Source organism: Gouania willdenowi, chromosome 5 (assembly GCF_900634775.1).
Source record: "Gouania willdenowi chromosome 5, fGouWil2.1, whole genome shotgun sequence".
NCBI lineage: Eukaryota > Metazoa > Chordata > Actinopteri > Blenniiformes > Gobiesocidae > Gouania > Gouania willdenowi.
In genome coordinates this window covers 14,505,797-14,530,839 of record NC_041048.1, presented here as the reverse complement: position 1 = coordinate 14,530,839, position 25,043 = coordinate 14,505,797, and the positions used below count along the sequence as shown (strand labels likewise).

The 25,043-nt window shown below is 38.8% G+C and overlaps 2 protein-coding genes across 3 annotated transcripts; one reads left to right on the top strand and one right to left on the bottom strand.

Annotated features, from left to right (window-relative positions):
- Positions 1 to 5,099: 5,099 nt before the first annotated feature.
- Positions 5,100 to 11,672, bottom strand: prxl2b (peroxiredoxin like 2B). The gene is made up of 7 exons (XM_028447220.1): positions 11,468 to 11,672; positions 9,683 to 9,887; positions 9,505 to 9,556; positions 8,856 to 8,919; positions 8,693 to 8,768; positions 6,130 to 6,248; positions 5,100 to 5,528 (listed from the first exon to the last, which is right to left on the bottom strand). The coding sequence occupies exons 1-7, from the start codon at positions 11,528 to 11,530 to the stop codon at positions 5,502 to 5,504; spliced, it is 606 nt and encodes a 201-aa protein (XP_028303021.1). The 5' UTR covers positions 11,531 to 11,672; the 3' UTR covers positions 5,100 to 5,501.
- Positions 11,673 to 13,248: 1,576 nt separating this feature from the next.
- On the top strand, positions 13,249 to 24,152 carry slc45a1 (solute carrier family 45 member 1). 2 transcript variants are annotated; one of them, XM_028447879.1, is made up of 10 exons: positions 13,249 to 13,432; positions 15,112 to 15,558; positions 16,142 to 16,234; positions 17,947 to 18,171; positions 18,248 to 19,140; positions 19,231 to 19,384; positions 19,473 to 19,649; positions 19,747 to 19,952; positions 21,014 to 21,239; positions 23,548 to 24,152. In XM_028447879.1, exons 2-10 carry the CDS (start codon positions 15,141 to 15,143, stop codon positions 23,574 to 23,576), a joined length of 2,421 nt encoding a protein of 806 aa, XP_028303680.1. In that variant the 5' UTR covers positions 13,249 to 13,432; positions 15,112 to 15,140; the 3' UTR covers positions 23,577 to 24,152. The 2 variants fall into 2 exon arrangements, with proteins under 2 accessions (XP_028303680.1, XP_028303679.1); XM_028447878.1 differs by lacking the exon at positions 23,548 to 24,152 and having other exon boundaries at positions 21,014 to 22,822.
- Positions 24,153 to 25,043: the final 891 nt, after the last annotated feature.

Below are 25,043 nucleotides of genomic sequence, written 5' to 3'. Positions count from 1 at the left end.
AGGGGACATATCATGGTTTTAAATCCTTCCTTTTTACATATAAATCATACAGTTGTGGTCTATATAAAGCGGAAGTGCAATGCTTGGTTCTGAATTCCTCATTATTATAGCTCCACAGGCCCCTTTTCTACCCCTTTTCTGATGTGCTTCTGAGAGCAACTCGTTTTGGTGCGGTCTCTTTAAATGCAAATGAGACACTCCATACCCCGCCCCCTCTCCAGGTGACACTCGGTTCAACTCCACCCTGCTCGGCCATTTTTGTAGTTTGATAGGAGAGATACGGCTATGTAGTGGCGCATAAACTTTTTATTCAGAGGTTATTTACAAAATGTCAACAACGGAATACTTGTCCATCCAGCTTTGCATGTTCGAGCCAGAGTCTGACCCGGCGGGGCGAGATGAAAATGAAGATGATGAACCTGCAGAACCCTAACAAGTGAGCTAACACAAGCACCGAGCTAACGCTAGCGCCAAGCTAACGTCACGAAATGCATTTTAATACAGTCTTTTCAAAGACAAAAACGGCAAAATGAAATGATTAATCAAAACTTTAGACTTAAATTAAATCACGTCGGCCATATCATCAAGGATCTAAAACGAGCACACAGCGCTAACATATGAAGACGGTGCAACTGCTAATGCTAACAAAACAATGACAGGGACGTCTTATCATCACACTTTTTAGCGTTATTTACAGCTTACCGAAGTGCTCTGTTCGTCGTCTCCAAAGATAGAAGGAATTGAACCCTCAATCAATCAAAGTCTTTCGGCAAATCCTTCTTTATACTGGCAGAGGTTGCTGAAGCAGTCATCCTTGAAGTGCTTCGCGCACACAGAAATGACCTTACCCACAGATGTGGGTACATTTCCGTAAAAAATAAAACTCAACCAGGCACTTTGAAAAGGTTCTGATGCTGGGAGACGGTGTAATGAAGCGTGTGGGTTACTACATCCAACAACCAAACATTTTGACTTATCCTCTCGTAACTTCTGCATCCTGGAGCTTGGACTACAAAATAAAAGCGAGAAATAAAAATGGCAGATTGCTCGAAGTGTTGGACCTGGAGTTGATGTACTAAATTGGCAGTTCCGCTGCAAATACTGTGATGTAATAGTTCAAAAAACATAATAGAGAATAGAAAAATCGAAACAGATTGAAAAATATGAGCAAAACAGAATATAAAGATATCAACGGAGCACCTGAAGAGACTAATTAGATTTTTTCTGTACTTCTAAACACTCGAAATATACAACAAAATGCATTTAAGGGCTAAAAAAGTGGATTTAGCATGATATGTCCCCTTTAAAAGACTATTTAAAAACAAATATAGAGCATAGTAATAGAATGAACTAGTGATAACACAAATTTTGAAGATATATAAGTGGAAAAAACCTGTATTTAGTGCAGTAGTTCAGAACCCTTTTTGGACCATGAAAAAAAATAAAAAATTCTAGAATAAATTTTTGATCATGTTTGAGCTCAGACATTATTTTTTTATTGCATTTTATTTTAACTAGATTTATATTTCACAAAGTGAAAGTAAAGAAATACAGTTGTTTAAGATTATGTGTAGTATTAATTATTTAAAAAAAGAGTAATAATTTAAACATTTCAAAAATCTATTTAAATTTTTCAAAAAATTTCCCACATGGGGTCCTGACCAAGATTGACTAAAACTGATATAGTGTCTCCTGAATAGATTGAAATCTATAATTTGTATCATTTCCGGTCATCTGACGCTTGGGCTGAGACCGAGACTGACACTATACTGTATTTGTTAATTTTCCACTCTCTCTCTCAAGTACCCCTTGTAATGCCATCGCGTACCCCCATTTGAGAAACACTGATCCAGATGATTAGTGTCCGAAGCACTGATGCCAAGGCAGCATGCAACTTTGCAGCAATAAAAACCCTGTGACATGAAATTCACATAATTCAACCCAAACTTGTCGTTGATCAAGCATGATTCCAGTTGTTTCAAGTGCTCAAAGCCAGCATTTCCCCTTCATGTTTTATCTCTTACATGAAAGGATTCCAGCGTTACAGCTTGGCTGGGTTACAGAAATCTGCATGATGTGTATGTTTGCGTTCCAACTATGCCTGGTTTGTATAACAATGGTTCCTCTTTTCTCTTGAAAGGAACGCACACTTAGAAAATATTTACCCTTCAGGCATAAACAATTATATGCTAAAGGGATGCGGGCTAGGCGCTCCTCAGAAACACTCCCACATCGGCAGGCAGCAGATGAAGTGGCTTGCTCTCTAAATCAGTGTGGTGTAAGATAAAAGGGCGCTGAAAGCCACTTACCCTCCTCGCCAAGCGGTGGGGACGGACGCACTGAAGAACAAGGCTCATCATTAAAGGGTCGCTGGAGGCCAGGACTGTTATTTTTTTTACTCTTGTTAACCAGTAATGACAGAGGCATCAAAGCAGAACATATTTCCTATTAGAGGATGGGACTGCTGTACATTAGGACAGAAAAAAAAACAACACATTCTGGTTTGAATGGTTTCTGTCACTGGTCACGTTTAGGATGCCTTGGTAAACCCAACACGACTGTTATGTCTCAACAGAGGCTGAATGTGTATTTTGAAGCTTTGTTTCTCTCAATCTACAACACCGCTGTGATGACACTCTAATGATGGACTGTTTACCTCCCACTACTAGTTTTGATAGAAAACTGCAAGCTCAGAGCTGAGGTCTGACATTTTTAGGGGAAAAAAAAAGTTTAGTCACACTTTGGGAGGTTGTTACATAATGAGGCGTTTACGGCTGTTCAGCCAACAACATGTTTTCTTATGTTACTGTAGCCAATACTGAGTCAGCATCTTACTCTCTCTAATAACGCTGAAAACGTTTTCCATAAAGCTTAAAACTGTGGCCGTGAACACAACAAAAAAGAAACAACGTGGTGCCATCACGCCCAGTTTGAAGAAATCCTCATAACTCACAGTGTAAATGATAAAACATCACAAAAATCAGCAGGTAGACTTCTAAATATTTTTCTATGGTTTTTGTGCTATTTTTCTTTCTTTTTTAACCTAAGACCAAGAATATTTCATATTATCTGTGCTACCGTAGTCGCTTGATGTTTATAAAGGCTCGTTGTAAATCAGGTATGCTTCGCATGTTACTTTGAGCTTCACATTTATTGAAATGGTGACACTATGCCATATTAAAATAATCCTCCACGTGACAAGTATTCTTTAGCTGAATATAAACCATCAGAAGAGTTTATTCACAAATTATTCTATATGGAAGTGATGCTTTGTGAGAATTCAATGTTTCAGCTGTTTTATGATTGTTCCTGCTGCTATGTAATCATCTAGACTGCTATTTTTGTGAATCAGACCTGTAATTAAAGTGACTGTCCTCCAGTGATGGAACGTCTCGAGTGGTTTTGCTTTAATTTCTATATAAAGTGTAAGATATAATTTTATTTATTTTTTTTAATAATCGAGCAAGCATTTCTATTTGTCCATCCTCACAATGCTAAGAAAATTAAAATATGTAAAATTATCTAAAAATTAAAATCAAATAATTAATTAAATCTATGGCCATGGGTCCATATAGTACATTTCTGTACACACAACAAGGTGCTTTAAAGAAGATATTTGTTCATAACTGAGGTAAAATACATCAGGAGTTTAAAGTTTGGCAGTAGAAAATAAAAATGAGCTCCATCTTAAATCTGATTTTCTTGCCAGGCATCAATCACACAAAGATAAATACAGATTACAAATGTAGCCAGAGCATTATTAGAATTCAATACTGATGCACTTGAGTGTTAAGTGTTTGTATTAAACAAACCAACTTTAAGTGTTTGTTTTTACTGGTAAAATGTGACAAATGTGTTCAAGTATCACAGATAGAAGCTGATTTGGTGTTGAGATTGTGATAAGATTTCTTTTTTAAGTAGATTTTTTATAAAAAAAAAAAAATCTTACAAATGGAAAAACATGGTACATATTTTACTATTTGTTTAAAGTGGCTAGTGAAACAGGAACATGATGATTTCTTATGAAATGTTTGACAAGTGGTCATTACTGTCCGTCATCCTTCGTCATCTTTCCCTCTAATTAAAGTGAAACTGTGGAGTTTCAGTATTTCACAAGTCAAACTGATAGCCCTGTAGCTTATTGAGTAACTTTTTCAGTAGCTTGCACTTATTGAAAGGTTGATGACCCCTGCCTTAGAGAGTTAGGATGAAACTTTGAATTCATGGGTTTTATTGACGTTGAAAAAAAAAAAAAAACAACAACACAAGACACAGACAATGCAGACATAACAGTTAAACAGCTGTCAAGACAACCAAAAACAATGATTGGTTTAGAAAAAAAAGGCAGTTTAATTGTAGCAGCTCATCAGTTTGAATAAAAGAATAAAATGGACTCTGCAGAGTGTTAAAGGGCCCATGTTAAGCTAAACCGACTTTTCTGTGCTTTAAACATTATAAAAGTGCTATTAGGGTTTCATACACATGCCTAAAGTGTTTTTTTCATTGATTCCCTCAATCATTAGTTAGAGGGTGATTTGTTCCTTTCTTACTGCAGGGTGAGCCCAAACATCTCGCTCCAATTTGATGACGCGTTCCCACTTTGATGACGAATTTGACGCGGCACTGAGCTGGAGAAGCCGCACCTCCAGGAAGCTCTCTGCCGTGATTGACATGTAAACAGACACGCCCACCATGGTGAGCATTTCAGCGTCCTTCACGCAGTGCTGTGTATGTATTTTTTCCATGCTATGTATGTACCGGCGAACACCCCGCCCCCACGCTCTGTCTCATGTTTATAAATAAATGTAAAATATGAGCTCGGCTACGGAGTGGGTGGGAGGAGGGCGGGCCGTCCTCTGGCCCTACGTCACCGTGTGGGAAGGAGGAAGTCAGTGACCAATCTATAGACACGCCCACTCATAAGTAGGTTGTAAATCAGCCTGTTTGTGCAGAGTTGCTCAGAAAGTGACTTTTCAGAGGCTAAAACTCTGAAAAACAGGCGAGTTTTGGAAAATAAACCTCAAATACTATGTTTTTTGGGGTTCTTAGAATAAACGAGATGGGTGAAAAATAGCATGACTTGGGACCTTTAAAATCTATGCAGGTGTTAACCACAACCTTTTGGTATTTGTTTAATATTTCTCCAACATAAAATTATTGTTAGTCTTGCACTCAATTGATTGTAATATTTCTTATTTTTAAAAAAACAATACATTCAGTTCAAATAAATCTCTAATCAATATGGGAACATATACAGTAAATGTACATTTAAGCAAGTGGGTGGACCCTTCACTCAATTTAATACATCCTGAATAAACACAGATTAGCTCATAAATCACATTTACACTGAATACATGTTTTTGCACACACGCCAAAAATAAAAATCACATTATTTTTTTTAGATTTTATCTGCAGTTGTAAAATCGTCCATTTTTCTCGGCTATTTTTTAGTTAAGACTTCATTCATGTTTAGGTTGAGCCGTTTCTTTGCATCTGCATCTTCACCGCGTACAAACATCGTCATTGCACTGCAAGAACAAGAAAAACACAGTCAGAAACTAATGTTCTAGACAGACAGTCTTTGTGGGAGTCAGCTGGTTTTAGAAGAAGTTAAACGGTTTATTATTGTCGGTTAGTGTCTGACGCACTGGTTATTTTAATGATATTAAGTCCCTGACCAGAGCCTCATGATGCTCGATCAATGACTGCGACATCAAGCATGACCCCACGAGAACACAGATCATTAACACGCACAAATGTATCATGCATGTATTTTTACTGATCACCCTCATTTATCAACCTTGCAAATTTGAGAGCACATTTGCTCGTATGACCGGACCAGCGTGTGATCTATGAAACATTTGTATTTGACCAACCCTAGCGTACAAATGATCGGGTGTTGATAAATGCAACAGCTGAATTTGATCATCATTAACTTGTTACACCCAAATCTGCAGCATACGCTCACATCAGAATTGATAAATACCGAAGCTTGCGTGAATATGGTCAAACGCACATCGTACGCTCAGATCTACAATGGTTGATAAATGAGGGTCCATGTCAACACAATGTCATGGGAAATAGTCAGAGATGAGATTATGTGAGCTTGATAACAGGTTGTTTTCTTACCACTGGTCTCTGTCCTGCCTTTACTGAGGCAGAGATTCCCAAAACTTTGGTGATGTCCTCCAGAGGTACGTGGTCTCCTGGTGAGTCCTGGATAAAGTGCAGTAAGATCTTCTCTCCACCTTTTCAGGGCAAGCAAAACACAAGAAAGGCATTTTTAAATGGAAAAAGTAGAGGTTTGTTTGGTTTTAGTAACAATACTAAAGATTGGAACCTATGGTAATGCAAGTATGGATATATATATATGAATATGAGTAATTCAGTTTTTCCTTTTACATGATGATGTCTGGCAACAAGCTTTACACAAAATAAAGACCACCTCCATGATGCACGTCATTGCCTAATCCAATACAAAATTGTACATAGATTACATTACTCAAGAGAGAAAAATCAATAAAATGTATCCTGATAGTTCACCCATGTGTGAGAAATTATTTTTATGGTTTAGTTTATTATTTTACAATAAGGACACGAGAATTTCTTGTGAAAGGTAAACTTCATGTCCTTTTTCTGTTGTTTGTTTTTGTGCACTTTTTGTTTGTTTTTTTCTGTATGTGAAAAAAAAAAAAAGCAGAAATATGTCTTGAATGGTTTATAGCCTGTTGTAATACCTTCAATAAATATATTTCAAAAAGAAAAGCATTTTTAAATGGATGTCACTGACAAGAAGTAGATGCTTGTCTGTTTTTAATAACAATACTAAACATTGTAAACTATGGTCATGCAAGTATGAATATGAGGAACAGTTTTTCCTGTTTTTAAACTTTCTTCAGGTATTTTTCTGACATGGATTCACATCGTTGTAAAATATCAGCAAGCTTTAAAGCTAATGCTGCAGCAGCCTGGCGCAGCATTGCCATCTAGAGGACAACTGTCAACAATTCCATGTTTGTGTTGGAAAAAAAAGTCTTTATTTAATATATTACATAATATACACATTAACATGTTCCATTCTGTTGGGCAAAGTCTCCAAACTTAAGGGTCAAAACCCAAAATTGAGTCACTGGCCCATCTTCATTGGGATGAAATTAGGGATGCACGATATTAGATTTTTATTTATTTTTTGGTCAAAAACTGATTAGCTGTTATTTTACAACTCATTTGGCTGATAACTGATAATGATATTTTCCCCCACACCTAAATGCAGAGATCATCTCTGTTTATGTGGTGGAATAAACATCCACTATAATTCTGCAGATTCTTTATCATGTTGGCACACTGGTAAATGCAGACATAAGACAAAGCTGAAAATGACGGAACACCACTAATCATTCAACTTACGTGATGCAAAACATGTCATATTTATCAATGACAGTTGTTTTTTTCACCAAACAATGAAAAGACTTGCAGCAGTTTATTGTACTTAAAACAGTTACTACCTACTTATATACATACAGTTTGTATTTAAGTGGTAAAAAGTGCATTTTTACAAGATTACTGTGTTATAGCTATCTGACCAAATAAATCAAACTGTTTGGAAATGGGTAAATCCATCCATCCATTTTCTGACCTGCTTAAATTCAGTGAATCATTTACTTTGAGATTGTTGAGTGCCATCTGTTGATTTACAAGCACTCCTGCAGTATTCTCCACACACACACACACACACAATATGGCAGCGCTTATACGCCTCTCCACTGGCGATGAGGCGTATATGATGGTTATGGATTGATCAAGGAAGTAAAGCCTGTTGTTATATCGGTGGAATGTCCAATACTTAATTTTAAAGCCAATAACGTGCCAATAATATTATGCATCACTAGTTAAAAAAAAAAGTGTAAATAATTTTGTTCCTTAGACAGCTCCATCTTTCTCTTTCTTAAAGGGATCCTTCACTGTTTTTACAAATGTGGCCTAAAACCTTGGAAATGTCCTTATTAGAAGATCTATACCTAACAAAACACATTATTTTGCACCATATTTGTTTTATTAACTTTTAAAAATGGAACTACTTTACCATTTTACTTGTGCTGCATTGGGTTGCTCTAAAAATCAGTAAAAGTTTAGTGTGCATATAAATAAATTTACATTATTTACATGCGTACGAAGCTCTTCTTCTCTCCTTAATGTCGTCTACGAAACAGCAGAGTGGGAACTGTCGCCCCCTGTGGCCACATATTTTTTTTTACGGTTTTAATTTATCATCCCTCAGTAAACAAGAGATTTACATCAAATGTTTTAACTTTTACTGATTTTCTGAGGAACCCAAAGCAGCACAAGTTGTCATTTTGACTGAAAAAGCTGCTAAATCATCCTGAATGCTTCACTCCATCAGAACACAATGGGCTAACAGGGGCTAACTACGTCATCAATGACCTCATTTCAACATGGCGGTGCACAGGGTAAAGTAGTCCCATTTTTAAAAGGTAATAAAACAAATGTGGTGCAAAATAATGTGTTTTGTTAGGCATAGATCTTCTAATAAGGAGATTTCAAAGATTAATTAGTTCACATTTGTAAAAACAGTGGAGGATCCCTTTAACAACTGTTGATGTAAACACAACCAACATTTCAAAATACATTTTGAAATGTATTTTTCGGTTCCTCTTGTGTGAGCTGGTAGTACCTTTGGCAACAATGAGCATTCCTCCACTCTGGAGCAAATCTCCTGAGAAGTTTCCCTGAATTCCTTCAGCGCTGGCCTGAAAACAGCAGAAACAAACGACATCCAGCAGCTGCTACAATGTGTCCGTTTCTAAATTCCTGTGAGGAAACATAAAGATTGCCACCTTTGAAGCTGCATCACGCACTTTCTTCCCCAGTGCAGCAGGGACGACGCTTAATGCTGTGTACCTAATGAAAGGAAGACAGACTTTAGGACAAAAATAACCAACAAAAAACACTTCATGGTGTTTTGTCTTATGTGACCTGAATTGTCTATTGGGCATTAAAGCTAAAAGAGCAACAAGTTTGGCAGATTGCCAGAATACACCGCGACCGAACAAAAAGAACCAATCAGAGCCAGGACTGTGTTTGATGGACTGTCTGACCGCTGTTGTTCACACCCCCCTAGAACTCTGTAGTGTGTTGTTCGTGTGCGCGCTACCATCTCCGTGTGGGCTGCTGTGAGTGACACTGTGTTGTTGCTGGTGCTGATTGATTGGTGTGTGCACATTGAGACAGAGAAGCGATCCAGTAATATGCTTTTAACAGTACATGTTATATTACTGTGATGTTGCTGTTGGGCTAAAGTTAGCTTGTTAGCCCCTCTGAGGGAGGGACTTTGGAGGCAGGGCAAGAGAGCAGCAGAAAGGGAGGGGGAGGGAGGAATCTGAAAATTACAGACTGCACCTTTAACAGGGAAAATATTACTGAGAAACAAAAACTCTCTCTGCAAATCATTTTTTTTTTTTTTTTTTTTTTTTTTTTTACACTCACCGTTTAAAACCCAAATCCTTGTAACTTTTCTTCTGCTCATCAACAAAAATTGCTAAAAAACAAAAGAAAACAAGTTTTCATTGAAATCATTTAAATTGACCACCCTCTCCAGTGTGTTTTACATTTCTTGGCGATATTTCCATTCCTTTTTATACAGAAAGGATCAAGAGTTGCTCACATCCTTTGAAAAACCCTCCTTCCTTAAACTCCTTCAGCCCAAACTCTTCTGGTCCAATGCCCACCAGGGCCACACCAGCAGCCTTTAGGTCTGCTTCCAGTTTGCTGATCTCAGACGCCATCCATCGACAAACCTGGCAACCAAACCTGCGCAGGAAGAACAACACAACAGGCTGGTCCTGCCATAGAGACTGGAGCTCCACTGACTGTGGAAGTAAGAGAGAACAAATAGTGTGAGGTGGACTGAGATGATTCAACCACGTATTCCACAAATGATTACACTTTACACGGTAAAAATCTGACAGCACATGCAGTTGATCAACCACCATGATGGAGGCAAAAAAGGTGGAATTTGCTGTGTTAAATATGTTGAAATGAAAAAAAATATATGACAAAAGTGGGCTTTGAACCCACGTTAGCGGAAAGAAGGATCTTTAAGTGCAGCACCATAGACACTAAAAAAAAAATGGCTGAACAAGCGATAGACTCATTGAGGCAAAAAATTCAAATCCACTCTCTTCAGACGGTTTGGGTTAGGGGTAACGGTTAGGGTTAGTTAGTCCGTAACATAGTTTAGGGTCAGGGTTAGGGTTAGTTAGTCCGTAACATAGCTTAAGGTTAGGGTTAGTTAGTCTGTGACGTAGTTTAAGGTTAGGGTGAGTACATAACATAGTTTAGGGTTACAGTTAGTTCGTAATGTAGTTTAGGGTTGCAGTTAAGGCTAGTTAGTCCGTAACGTAGTTTAAGGTTAGGGGTAGTTAGTCCGTAACATAGTTTAGGGTTGCAGTTAAGGTTAGTTAGTCCGCAATGTAGTTTAGGGTTACGGTTAGGGTTAGTTAGTCCATAACGTAGTTTAAGGTTAGGGTAACGGTTAGGATTAGTTAGTACGTAACGTAGTTTAAGGTTAGGGTTAGGGTTAGTTGGTCCATAATATAGTTTAAGATTAGTGTAACGGTTAGGGTTAGTTAGTCCATAACGTAGTTTAAGGTTAGTGTAACGGTTAGGATTAGGTAGTCCGTAATGTAGTTTAAGGTTAGGGTTACGGTTAGGGTTAGTTAGTCCATAACGTAGTTTAAGATTAGGGTAACGCTTAGGGTTAGTTAGTCCGTAACATAATTTAGGAATCTACGTATTAATAGCAAACAGAAGTACAAGTACGTAGTGTCTTTATCACGTGACCTAAACTGGCCAATGAGGGGCGCTATGTACGGACAGAATGTCGGTTAATTTGCTTTTATCCGATTTGATATAACAGTGGTCTTTTCTATATACATTTTACACAAAATGTGTATAAATAAAAGTAAACTAACATCGCCAATTACTTGTGCATGTAAAAATCATGTGTTACAGATTTTTATAATTTGCTACAAAATACAAAAAGGTACTAATCGTTATTGTTTGACTGTTATTATTCATACATCAATTAATTTGTGTGTACATATTTTTCAAGCTGCCATTTCTTATTGCTATTGTTTTATTACGCTGTGATCCTTTGCTGCTGTAACAATGCACATTTGCTCTTTATGTGACTCATAAAGGTGATCTTATTGTACAAGATGTAAGACCATATCACTGGAAAATACCAGAGTGAGTATATAGCACATTATGTATAATGGAGCTTAATAGTGAAGGCAAACTAAAGTGTGTGATCCACATGGTGTCCCCTGGAGGGGCTCATTAGTGTTCCAATAACAGCTTTAACACAGCAGGTCACACCTTTGAGTCTCAGTGGGGGTTAAAGTCCACCTGACAGCACAGCTTCATTTAAAAACAGGAATAAACTCACCTCTCCACTCTCGGCGCTCTTCAATAAGTTCTTTCCAACCTGAGCGAGGTCGACTTTAGCCATTTTTCAGTTCAGACAACAGACATTTACAGGTTTACAGACTAGGAGGCGAGACAGACGACGTCTGTTTAAAAAAAGTCACTAAAAAAGACTCATTTACTACCTTCAGCTAAAAATGTTACAAAACACCATCATTCTGACACACCCCCGGAAAACAGTCCGCCAATTAGACCCCGAGAAAAAAACGTGTGGAGGAGGGGCTTAACAGTTGCCAGATTGGGAAGATTTCCGCTTTATTTCCCGTGAGGGGTTTGAGATTAGCTAAATACTGTTTTCCCTGTGATTTTAAAACACAACCTGAAGGTGCAAACAACATGTTTCCCAACAAGCCTTTTCATTTATATTGTGACTGTTTATGGGCTTTTTCATTTTGCTAAGTACTAAAACTGGCAGAAAATGGTTTGACATCTCAACAACATTCCTTCTTCCCCAAATGGTTGAGTAAGACATCCACTCATCCATGATGATGATGATTATTATTATTATTATGTATTTCTGATTTATGATTGCAATACTGCAACTTCTGTGCATCTACATGTCTTTTATTACCCACTCAATGATAACAATTAAAAAAAAAAAATGTATTAGTTAATTTGTCTGTTAGTAGGATTACATTAAAAGTACTTAATAGAGTTTGACAATTTTGTTTAACCAAAGGCCTAACACCATGAAAGATTCTATTACATTTTTAAGTAATCCAGATCAATTTCATTATTGGAGAAATTTCCGAAATGTATATCCAGGTGTCACGTACTAAATTTGTAAGACAATCTGAGCATGCAGCAGTCACGTACTGGGATTGTACCCGTGCTGGGATTGTCATGCGCAAATTGTCAAATGAGATTACAATGATTAGTTGTAATTCACATTAATGCTGCGTATTAAGAAGTGTAATAATTGAATATTTCAGTTAAGTTATTTGTCAGTTAAATGCATTTTATGCTAAAAAATGAACTTTGAACATTTACTTTAAAATTGAATGAATAATCTCAGCACAGTTGAAGTAGCAAAAATGAATTCTCCGGTAGTGCGCATGCTCAGACACAATCTCAGTATGATGCAATCTCAGTACGTGACACCTATCAATAATGATCGACTTTTATGAAATTTGACTCAGTTATGTGGAGTTGGTTCCTCAATTACCCCACCAAGTTTCATCCAGAATGCACATTTCATCGTAATCTTTTATAAATATCCATATAATATATTATAAATAAAATGAGAGTTGAATAGTTTGTCATTTACAAAGCAATACCTATAAAAAAAACATTTAAAAATTATTGTGTAGTTTAGTATCATGGTCAAATGAGTGCATAAGGGCGTGACATTATGCTTAATGAGGTAATTTCACATATTTTTATTGGGAAATGTGATATTGGGTTTGATGGATCTCCTCTGGAAAGAAGATATAAAGCTGAATATCAACAGTATTCTATACTTTATGAATTTAGTCAACTGATCAAAGCAAACATAAATACTTAAAACCACGTGTAAAGCAAGTCAAACTATTGAATAACTTATTATGGAAACTATGGGGTTTTTTTTTGTGCTCAATACTGAACCTACAAACTGAAAAGATGGATAAGCACTATGTGTTAAATTGGGATACATTGCCTAAGCATAAACTCACACACGCGGATAGTCCGTGCACACAGTGTGGTATAGGGCGTGCACGCGCTAATGTGGCGGCGGTGCTGATGTTGGGGAGGCTGTGACGTCACGGAAGAGACCGTGAAGATGAGGCGGAGGGGAGAGAGGAAGAGGGGGAAGGAGAAGAGGGACGAAGGAAAAAGCGAGGGGATGACAACAAAGGAAATAAAAACAATCATGATCGCTGTCATTCGGGCTTGGCGTTTTAAATATAACCACAGTCAGAGGCAATAAATGACGAGCAGCCACCATCAGGTAATTATCATATCCTTCTCCTGTCTCACTGTGCACGCCTTTATCCTCTAACACTAAAGCACACCGTCCTATTCACACCGGCCCTCTATGGATGATGACTTCATCAAATATGTTTTATTGTAAATAATGGAAACAATGATAAGAGTTTAATGTCATCTGCGATGCATATCGATCATATTTGTCGATTATATTTTCAAACATGAGCAAATGTGACACGTTTTTCCTGAGAAAAAAATAATAATAATAAAATAAAATAAAGCGGGAAGAGCTGCTTCATTGCATCCGGTTTTGAGCATCACTCTCATGCAAAATTAAAATCCAAGCAGGCGTCATGAGAGCCGTGCCGCAGAGTGCTGAGCTGTGATGGAGGCAGCCACGCTGGCCACATGGGCTCTGGCTCTGCGCACAGCATGTGCACTGGTTACAGTGCGTCGTGCAGGTCGTCGCTGAAGTGCACATGACTGCAGTGTCCTGTTGGTAGCACTATAGGCTCCAAACATCACTTCCACTACGTCTGTCTCCATGCATATGACCTCTAAACACACCAAGTATAGGATCATGCCAGCATATCTGTGTGTGTCACCCCTGTTCAGAGGTGAAACTTAAGTAATGGATTACAAGTACTCACATTAGTGTAACTGAGTTGCATTTATGGGTACTTGTACTTTTTTTTTAAAGTATATTTCAACCATCCATCTATTTTCAGACCCGCTTTGTCCTATTTCTGCTTATCTCTGGCTCACACTGGGTGCTAGGCAGGGGTACACCCTGGACAGGGTGCCAGTCCATCACAGGGCAACACACAGACAGACAAACACCCACATCCACTCCTACAGGCCATTTAGAGACTCTGATCAACCTAACAGTCATGTGTTTTGGAGTGTGGGAGGAAGCCGGGGTACCCGGAGGAAATCCACGCAGCATGGAGAGAACATGCAAACTCAACACAGAAAGGACCCAAGTCTCCACCCCAGGGATTGAACGCAAGACCTTTGTGCTGTGAGGCGGACGTGCTAACCACTAAGCCGTGCACCCCGAGTATATTTCTAAATCAGTCATTTTATTTGTACTTAAGTACGTTTTGAAAGAATAAAGTCATTCATTACATTTCTATACCCAACCATTACTGAGTAAATCATTATTTTTATGTTTTAAAATGATCAAGACATTGTGAAACTACAATAAAATGAAATGACCAGACAACAATCAAATGCATCACATCATAGCCGATCAATCAGATTAAACATAATGCACGGCGCCAAAATAACATTGAATGTCGATTATTTTCTCAGTTTTAGAGTTCATAAATGTAGGTTTACTTTGAGCCTGATCATTTTTTTTTTTTTTTATTATTATTAAATTAATTGGTATTATTTTATTTAAAAAATAATTGTACTTTGTGGAAAATAAATTAAGTTCCAATTTTGCAAGATTTGGTCTCTTCCTTTTTAAATTTATACATGAGATGTTTACTGTATGCAAGGGAACTGTGGCAAGATTTATTATCAACAATAAACGTGGGAGGTGAAAGTAACTTTTACTTTGACTACTATATAATTGAGCTACTTTTACTTGTACTTTAGTATTTTATGTATGACTTACTCGTACTTGAGTGCAATTTCAATCAAGTAACAGTACTTAGAATATATATGAACTCTTTACACCTCTGCCCCTGTTAGATGCTGCATTGCATGCTGGTTTGAGTGGGATGTCGTCTCCCGGCATGGGCACCCCGAGTGACCCCCTCTTGGCCAGTCCAGGATGGAGGCTACCCACTCAGGAAGGTCTCTGGAGGAGCTCACTCCCCAAAACTGCAAGCTTCCCAACATCCACCACCCGACACCTGAGCCACAGAGCCAACAACTTCCAAAGACAGCCAAAGCGCAGGAAGCTGATACGACCTTCGCCTCCCCCTCCCCCCAACACCCCCTGTCCCCTGGACCAGCTAGACCTCAGTGAGCTTCCTCCGAGACGTACCTTCCAAGAGTTGCTCTTCAATGGGTGCATCCTGTTTGGTATTGAATTCAGTTATGCCATGGAAACCGCTTATGTGACCCCAGTGCTCCTACAGATGGGCCTGCCTGATCAGTTCTACAGCTTGGTGTGGTTTATTAGTCCCATTCTTGGTAAGCATAGTGTAAAGCACAGATGTCAAACTCTAGGCCCGGGCGCCAGATCCGGACCTCTGGATCATCCAATTCGGCCTGCAGGAGAAAGTAAAATTGACAGAGAAAACACAAATCATCGTCTAAATGAAACCCAACAATATTTACAGGGTTAACAGTTTTCCTGGTGCTTATATCGCACGATTGCAGTCATTTTGAATATCGAACAGTCGAAAAAACTCAAAATTCTTACAAATTCTTACATAATATTTCCCTTATTTAATTGGAAATTGGTCACAAAATCTAGGAAATTTAAAGTGAAGAACCTGTTGGTACTGATATCTATCACTTACTGCTTGGATATTGTCAGTTTCTTACATACGTGGAAGTGTAAACTAGGGCACAATAATGTTGAAATTACTGTTTTTCCCTCATAAAATCTGTGGGCCACTTGAGAATAAACTGCTCCGTATTTTGCCCCTGAACTAAAATGAGTTTGACACCTCTGCTGTAAAGAGACATAACCTGATGCACAAGACATTAAATGTAGGCTACAGTAGTGTGTTTTTATATGTAAAGTTCCTGTCTTGATTTTGACTTAAAGGATTCCTCGTTCAGCCTCTCATTGGAGCATGGAGTGATCGTTGCACATCCAAGTTTGGAAGAAGGAGACCGTTTATCTTTGCTTTAGCCATAGGTAAGCCCTTATTCAACTGTACCACAACCTTCAGGGTTATAGTTGGGATTTTTTCTGAGTATCAGGGTTTTGTTTTAAAACTTTTTACATTTTCTCAGCCACAAATGATTTTACATAAATAAGATAAGATAATATAATCCTTTATTGATCTCACAATGGAGAAATGTACTTGTTAGATTTGGAATTCAGTAAGATCACTCAGGGTGTGCAGAATAGACAAGAAATGTGCAGATGGTTAAATAGTAAAGAGAGGTATCTTTATGTACAATAAGTAAAAGCAAACATCTTAAGGGGATGGAGTTATAACAATTAGGAAATAAGAATAAATACAAATAGAATAAAAGTTATAACAGACTATGAAAGCTAGAATATCTAAAATAATAAATCAAACATCCTTTAACCCAGTGATTCCCAACCTGGAGTAAGTGTACCCCAGTGGGTCCTGAAGCACACTGCCGTTTGTACTCAATTTAAAAAATAATAGGAAAATGTTCCTAGTTACCATTTTAGGCATTTTTTTTGACCAATTCTTTTTTGTTATAAAAGAATTTACCACCAACTAATAATAATATTGCTCAATAAAATATTGTTCTTCGTTGTAATTTATTGAAACTTTAATTGACGCTATATACTAGAGCTATTTAATCACACTTCTAACATTAGGAAGCAATAATTACTGTAGTATAGCTATATTTTACAGAGAAGACTGTACAGTAGTATTTTTTATTAAAATAATCACATGAAGGTTGCATTGGTTGCACTTTTTGAGTTTGTGGATTAAACCTTAGGAACCATGTTCAAGATACAGGGATAAGTTTGAGACAGCATTTTTCCAGGTTGTCTTTAGCTCTTTAGGCTTTAGTATAACTTCTATTTTTTCCAATAAAGAATTAATAAAAACTCTTTTCACAAATTTATTTTGCCTGTTAATGTTTCCCTTTCCTCCAAAATAAAGACAAAGTGTGTTGTTGTGGAGATGTGGTGGTGGAGGACCCAAATACAGGATGAGATTGAGGCAGCAGGCAGGCATAGCATGAAAAATGGAAGAACATACAAAGTCCACAGTGAAAGACAATCGCAATTTATCTGTGGAATGTTTTTGATAGATTTACGTGTTCTCCAGGAGTTTGTTTCTGATTTTAGCACAAGGTATGCAGCAAGTGAAGAAAAAAACACGTTTTTAACAGATTTTTTACCTAAATGAGACAGAATATCATATAATTAATAGTCTGTGCATGAAGCCTGTGGTAAAGCTTGTTGTTCAACGGTCTGAAAGTAAAGAATAGAATAGAATAGACTTTATTGCCATATGGACAAGTTAAAAAGAACAGGTACAATAGAATTCTTGTGCATGTCCCTGAGTCAGATGGAAAAATGAGAAACAACAAATCAGCCAAGACAGTATAATAGTAGAAAGTACAAAACAAGGACAAAACAGAAGTATACTCTACAAAAAAAAACAAAAACCTCAAGGTACATGTTGCAAATAGGAGAAAGTGAGGTGAATTGTCCAGCGTGGTAGATACATTTTCCAGTTTCTCAATGGGTGGAGTGCTGAGGTATTTGCCCTCTTTAACAATAACAAACATAACAGCAGTTGGGAAATACAGTAGCTGTTGTGGAAGCGGGCCCTGTGAGCGCTGGTGCTCATGGTTAAATGGTCGTACATGCTATCTGTTGTAAAATTGCAATTCTGTCATTTTCTTTCACAGGCGCATTGGTCGGTCTTACACTTGTGCTGAATGGTCGGGACATGGGAGGAGCCCTGGCTGATACAGCATCTAATCACAAATGGGGAATCGTGCTGACAGTGTGTGGCGTAGTTCTGATGGACTTTAGTGCTGATTCAGCTGACAACCCAAGTCATGCCTACATGATGGATGTGTGCAGCCCAGAGGATCAGGACCGAGGGCTCAACATCCATGCGTTACTAGCAGGTAGGCGAACACCTTCAGGTAAGATCTAGCATTCAGCTGATGACTTGTTTCTCACCCTCTACTGGTTTCCACACAGGACTTGGAGGTGGTTTTGGCTACATCGTAGGTGGCATCAACTGGGACCAGACACAATTTGGAAGGTCAATGGGAGGTCAGCTGAGAGTGATATACATGTTTACAAGTATCACTTTGGTGTTTGCCACAGCCATGACTCTGTTGAGTATTCCTGAACGGCCCTTACCAAAGAGCCAGCCCAACAAAAACTCCGGTAAAAACCATCTGAAAAGCCCCTGCCTCCCACTTCCTCCCTCTCCTCCTGTTGCCCCTGGAACGGCTCTGCGACTGGATGAGGAAGATGAAGAAGGCCTTTATCGCTACAGTTTCTCAAACTCTCACCCAACTAATTCTGACCCCATGGCCCACTCCTGCAGTGCAAATGCAAGACTTTGTGTTGGCCTGACCAGCCCCATATCCCCCCTCAGTCCTCTTACTCCAAAATACGGCAGCTTCATAAGCCGGGACAACTCGCTCACTGGCATCAATGAGTTTGCTTCCTCATTAGGGACCTCCTACATTGACAGCGTGCTCATAGACTGCTACACAGGTCAGCAGACACCACAGTCCCCAGCCCCAAATCTCACCACTGTGCCCCTGCCACCTGGAGACTCTCCTGCTCCTGAAGAGTCCACACAGTGGCAAGATCCTGCAGGACTATCTCAGGCCAACACAAGGTGGAATCCTGTTGAGGATGCTCAAGAGGCAGGAGAACTCCAGCATGAGGGGGATGCACCTTCTTGTAAAGCATCTCAGGTCTCCACTGGAGCTCAGCCCAGTGTGGAGTCACGCCGCGGCTCCACTGCTGGAATCCTAAAGCGACCTCAGAGTCTTGCACTGATGGAGGAACCCACAGCAACCCAGATAGTTGGTCTGGAAAATGGACGTAGGAGGACTGTAACTTTCAGCCAGCAGGTCATACACATACTCCGATAATCACCTAAGCTAGTCGCCACAAGCCGTTTTTAAAGCCATTACATGTCCTTCTTTATTTCTTCTGAGCAGGTTGCTAACATTTTGCTGAACGGTGTGCGCTATGAGAGTGATCTAAGTGAGAATGCGGAAACTGGAGAATCCCAAATGTCAATGAAGTTGCTGTGTATAGCCATCTACAGAATGCCTCCCTCTCTACGGAGTTTATGCACTAACCATTTTCTGGGTGAGAAAAACCGCATCACGTGAACATCAATGTGTTTATTTATCGTATACGTGTGCGTTGGATTCATTTCTTTCCTCTGGTTTTCTAGGCTGGTTGTCCTTTGAGGGCATGCTGCTTTTCTACACTGACTTCATGGGCGAGGTTGTGTTTGAAGGAGACCCCAAAGCACCCCACGACTCTGAGGCGTACCAGCGCTACAATGCTGGCGTTAACATGGGCTGCTGGGGGATGTGCATCTATGCATTCAGTGCTGCTTTCTACTCAGGTTAGCACCTGTTCTTACATCATGTGTGATTTTTTAAGCTGTTTTAATGATTGAAAATACTTCTCACCTTGGTTTTTCTGTCTTCTTTTGCTTTCAGCCATACTAGAGAAACTGGAGGAGCGTTTTTCTCTTCGCACTCTGTATTTTTTTGCTTATCTGGCGTTTGGTTTAGGCACGGGCCTTGCAACGCTGTCCACCAACCTCTATGTGGTTCTCTCACTGTGTGTGACCTACGGGGTGCTGTTCTCCTCCCTATGTACGTTGCCTTACTCTCTGCTGTGTGAATACTACCAGAGCCCTCAGGTTAGTGTTTGGATTTGAGAAAAAGTCTGATTTTCAATTTGTAAAAGAATCCTAATAATAATGCATGACTTGGTTGGGCAGGATTAGAGGCTAATAGCAGGATCACAATTGGCATTTGTGCACATTCTTACCACGTGATTGCTTGTTCAAATCTAACTGCTAATGCTTATAGTTTATTTACTGGCAAAAGGTCCACAATAGAAAAGTACTATATTTATGAAACAACATGCGCAGAAACAAACATGAAAGCTTTTCAGGAGAGTGTAACATACTTTATTGGCATAAAATATTCTAACAGTTTTTACAGTCTTTTGTGATTAAAAGTTATCAATTAAAAATAAGTATAAGAAACAAAGCTGACGCTGATACCAATATTGGGGTTTAAATTAAAAAAAGAAAAAATAATATCTGATGTATCTGCCAATGACATATGACCAAAGAAGATTGATATACACACAACATATACTGTACATGAACATTCTTATAACACCCAAAATATGATTAAAAAAAAAGAAAGCAAAACACTACTAAAGTAAAATAAGGAACTTTAATTGTAACACTGTCAATATAAAGACTATAAAGCCACTGATAAATAAGAAAAGACAAACTGTATTTCTGAAATATGTTGTATAAAAAAAAATAATGTAAAACTCAAGTTGCTCAAATTGCATAACCTTTATAACCTGAGTGATTAATTGGCCGGGCTATTGGCTGATGCCGATTAATGGGTGGTAGCTAAAAGCGGCCCAATAAATCAGCTACACCGATTAATCAGGCCTATAACAACATATATTATTTATACACACAGTCCCCAAAAGTCAAAAAAAGAAAGGACACAGAATATGAATTCCTCAGTAAGCGTGCACTACACATCCACACGAGTACTGCTATGGGCCATATTATGTCATATTTGGATAATGGTGCGTTCACTGCTTTTGTTTCCCATCTGTAAAGCTGAGATAAAATGTTGGATTCATGTTAATGTAGGAACAACAAAGTACACAGCCTAATGTCAGACGAGGATTGATGCCATAACCAAACTCATTGTTTGTGCGTTTCAGTTCTGTGGCTCCTCAGAGGAAGGGACCAGGCGTGGGATGGGGGTGGACATCTCTCTGCTCAGCTGTCAATACTTCCTGGCTCAGATTCTGGTCTCTGTGGCGATGGGACCTCTGACCTCACTGGTGGGCGGGGCCCAGGGAGTAATGTACTTTGCGAGCCTGATGTCATTCGTGGGTTGCGTGTACTCCTCTCTCTGCGTGGTGTACCAGCTGCCCCCCACTGAGGGTGAGCCCCCCGATAGCGAGACCCAGCCACTGTTGGTGCACATGTAGACGAGCTCCACACTCACTCACTCACAGTCGACGGCTCACACGGTCGCCCGGTTTCCGAGCATGTTGACCTTCACACCCTGCCACACACTGTACAGCACAATGCTAGTTATTGTTTTACACCACTGCTCTACTCAGATCCAGGCAGATAGACGGACAGACATTGGCCACTGCTCTAAATGTGCGTAGTACCAGTGTGTTCTTACAGTGTGTGTGCCCAAGCTCATGCACTTTTCTCTGCAGATGAGTGTGTGCCCTCTCTTATAATGCCTGCATGTGTGTGTGTGACTGATTGATTAGCTTGAGAATTGCTCAGGATGAGTTGTTTTTAAATAGTAACTAAACCCCTGCTTTCCGCTGACCTGCCACTAGGAGCGAAATTCAAAAACTGCCTTGATTATGGGTGTCACTCCTGACTCCAAGTAAGACAGGCCCAGTCAGGCAGCACTGCAGTGACATCTGTGATCAACTGCTTCATATACACTACACACAATCCCCATGTGAAGCTGCACCCGCGCACACACAAAAAAACATCCCTGCTCATGGCTGAGCAGAGGGCTGGAACGCCACCTCACACAAACACAAGAAGACGCACACACGCAACAAGAACTACACGCACGTTTGCGCACACGCAGAAACAGATGGGAATACACACGTGATGTGTCCGTACACACACGTATAGCTTGATGAACCCTCTGATTAGTGCGGAATCTGCTCTTTATAGAAGCACAGAGTGAAAAACATCACCGCAGCGGAGCATGGAGCTGCTCCGTGAGCATTGTCGAGCTGTGATTGGAGGAAACCCTCCTCCCACCTCTCAGCTTTTATAGGAAGGGCGGGGCCAAGAGTGAAAGTTGGTGACACACTGTCAGTACCCGATCCTTTCACGGGCCTGGTTCTTTCGGATCCTTTCAATGCATGCGCGTAGGCTACATCATTTCCTTTACTCGCAATCTTTACAACAGAGCTCCTGGGACATAATATTTGAATGTAACTGACCATACGACGTTTGTTAAATATTTCAATAGTACACTTGTAAGAATGTGACTGTTATTGTGGTGTTTTTAATTGTTAATTAAAAAGAAAAACCACCGCAAGAGGATATACAGTATACAAAAACAGATCAAAACACAATACACAATATTAACAATTAAAAAACAAACAGAAAATTAAAATAAATAAATAAATCTAAATTCACGCAAAACATAACATTTTGAATTCTTTTTATTTAGGGTTTCAACCTTTTAAATAATACATAAACTGCTGTAAATTAGACCAACTGGATGTAGATGTGTTTTGTGCGTGTGATGAAAGGATCAGAAAGGATCTTTCCCTGACATGCATGATGGTTAAAATAACGCATCATAATCTGTCTCAGCAAAATTCAATTGCAATAGCCAACATTCAACTCTTAGAGGGCCGTCACTCTGACATTTTACAACTAAATACGCAAAATTAAAATACTTTTACTAAAATGGTAAAAGTTGGACTAGGATCCATCAACAGCACTACTTCATACCCAAATACATTTGTATTCAGCAGATACTGTAAAAGTGGTTTTGGGGTTTAGTTATTCTTTAAGCATCTTTTTTTTTTTTTTTTACAGTTGTGTAAAGTAGTTTTTTTCTCAACCTTTTTTAGTCAGATAAAAGTGTTGCTAACAGCATGAAGGCCTAACCACATTAACTGTAACTTAACGTCTGCATGAAGCACTTGTGTTGAAATTTTGGTTTCAGTTTAAAAGCCAAGAGAATGTCTACCAGCCTGTTTCTCTGAGTTAGCACACCATAGCATCACACCTTTGCCAGGGTTTTCCTTATTCTTTCATTAATTCGTTTTTGGTTTTTTGTTTGTTTTCTTTTTTTTTTTTACCAAAAATAAAATAAAATTGCAACATATACTCAAACTTTTCTGTGAAGCAGAGCAACGCTGACTTCATGCCTTCTACATTTTTAACAAATGCCAATGAAAACAACACTTTCCAGACGGTGAGATCACTTTGATTGTTAAACACAGCATGCTATCCCAGATTTTGCATTTTTAGTGCTGGAAACAAATAATCGTGTCCCAGGAATGGCTGCATATATACTGTACATACACACACACACACATTCATTTATAGACATGCTTTCAAAACACAGAGAAATGTGTACTGGTGGCAGTTTCTGTGCGGGCCCTCACTAAGCCATGGGCAGCCCTCTGAGCTGTCAGCCTACACCTGGCCATGCCATTGTAATAATGACAGTGATTCTTGTCATTATCAGGAAGAGGAGAAGTTGAAACTGGGGTGTGATTCAGCATTGAGTCGGAAAGGCAGCAAAACAGAAGAGCGTCAAAAAGAGAGAAGACTCATGTGAACTATGGGTAACCCTGAAGGTGGACTGCACTTAAAAGAGACTGACTGGGGGTTTACAGAGCCAGCAGCAAGTGCTTATGGTCATCTTAGGGCGCATGCTTGTGATACTTGGCTTTTGCTCCATCATGCTCGACTAAATAAGTGTAATTAATTTACGTTTGTAATATCCAACCTCACATTGTGTCATTTTAAAGACGCCTCATCATTTATTTTGTACATCTTGTCGCTCAGTTGAATACAGGATGCTTTCTTTGCAGGCCCGACTTCATGGCTGTAATGGGAGATCCATTTCAGTGTTTAAATCCAGCGTGATGTTTCACAGACTGAGCACTCCGACACTCTGGTGCCTAAGCAGTGTCTGTAATTACCTACTTTTAAAACCTCCTGGACAGAATGGATGCACACAATGCTACTGTTTCTGAGGAAACAGTGACTGTTGCAGCTCGTGTTATTAAAAAAAAAAAAAACATACACACACATTATAATTCCACCAATTGCTCACTAGCAGTGTTACTGTAAAAGCTACTTTGATCAGGGTTTAGTTAGAATAAATGATCATTTTGCCATGTTTGACTTCTGTGTCAGTTGTTGTCAATATGCACTTGCCCACCCATTACAATGAGGCCATTTACTACAATATGGTGATTGTCCACTGAGAGTACAGTGCCTGTGTTATGTGGTGGGGGAGTGTTATGCACATACATTTAAAGTTGTTTTGTAGTTGGTTGTTGTCACAGAAATCCAATCAACTGCATTTATGATGTAAAATCATAAATAATCAAGAAAAACGCCAAGTTTAAATACTCTTTGGTTAGCTTTTTGGTAAAAAGGTGTTTAAAATTTTGCTCAAACATGAGGTTTATCAGATATGAGATTGAGTGCAGTCAGTTTTAGTATATCACTGTTTTAAATTTAAAGCACAACTTTTGTGGTTAACGGGTCAATGATATGCTAAGTAGCTAATCATTACTCATCATACCTCTATTCAATATACTTTCTATCCATCCTATAAGGATTTCACTGAATATTTCATAGAATGGGTAACATTGGGCAAGGTTTGCATGAATATAAAGAAAATAAATGATACTTTCAAGTCTTATACAGGACAATAACATAACTGAAACATGGCAGAAAATAAAATTGAAAAGATTTAGGGCAACATTAAAGAAAACAGAATATACCAAGTAAAATTTTCTTTAAAAAAAAATACTAAGTTAGTACATATTTGGCATCTGTTTATACATTTAAACCTTTTAACTATATATATAAAAAAAAGCAGTTGGACAGAATATTTAGGTGTCACATCATTGATCCCAACAGTGTATAAAATAAAATACTTCCCACTGGTTAAATTAGTGTAGCCCAAATAGACAAGTGTAATAAATAAAAGCTTTTTGTACTCAA

Bases quoted from the DNA above. Each gene is read 5' to 3' on its own strand.
- prxl2b (XM_028447220.1), bottom strand. From the start codon at position 11,530: ATGGCTAAAGTCGACCTCGCTCAGGTTGGAAAGAACTTATTGAAGAGC. The intron at 8,920-9,504 runs GTGAGTGTAAAA...TCCTTTCATTAG, and splicing joins AAGGATTTGGGTTTTAAACG to GTACACAGCATTAAGCGTCG. The intron at 5,529-6,129 runs GTAAGAAAACAA...TTGTTCTTGCAG, and splicing joins AGGCAGGACAGAGACCAGTG to TGCAATGACGATGTTTGTAC.
- slc45a1 (XM_028447878.1), top strand. From the start codon at position 15,141: ATGTCGTCTCCCGGCATGGGCACCCCGAGTGACCCCCTCTTGGCCAGT. The intron at 19,385-19,472 runs GTGAGAAAAACC...CTGGTTTTCTAG, and splicing joins ATGCACTAACCATTTTCTGG to GCTGGTTGTCCTTTGAGGGC. The intron at 19,650-19,746 runs GTTAGCACCTGT...TTTTGCTTTCAG, and splicing joins CAGTGCTGCTTTCTACTCAG to CCATACTAGAGAAACTGGAG.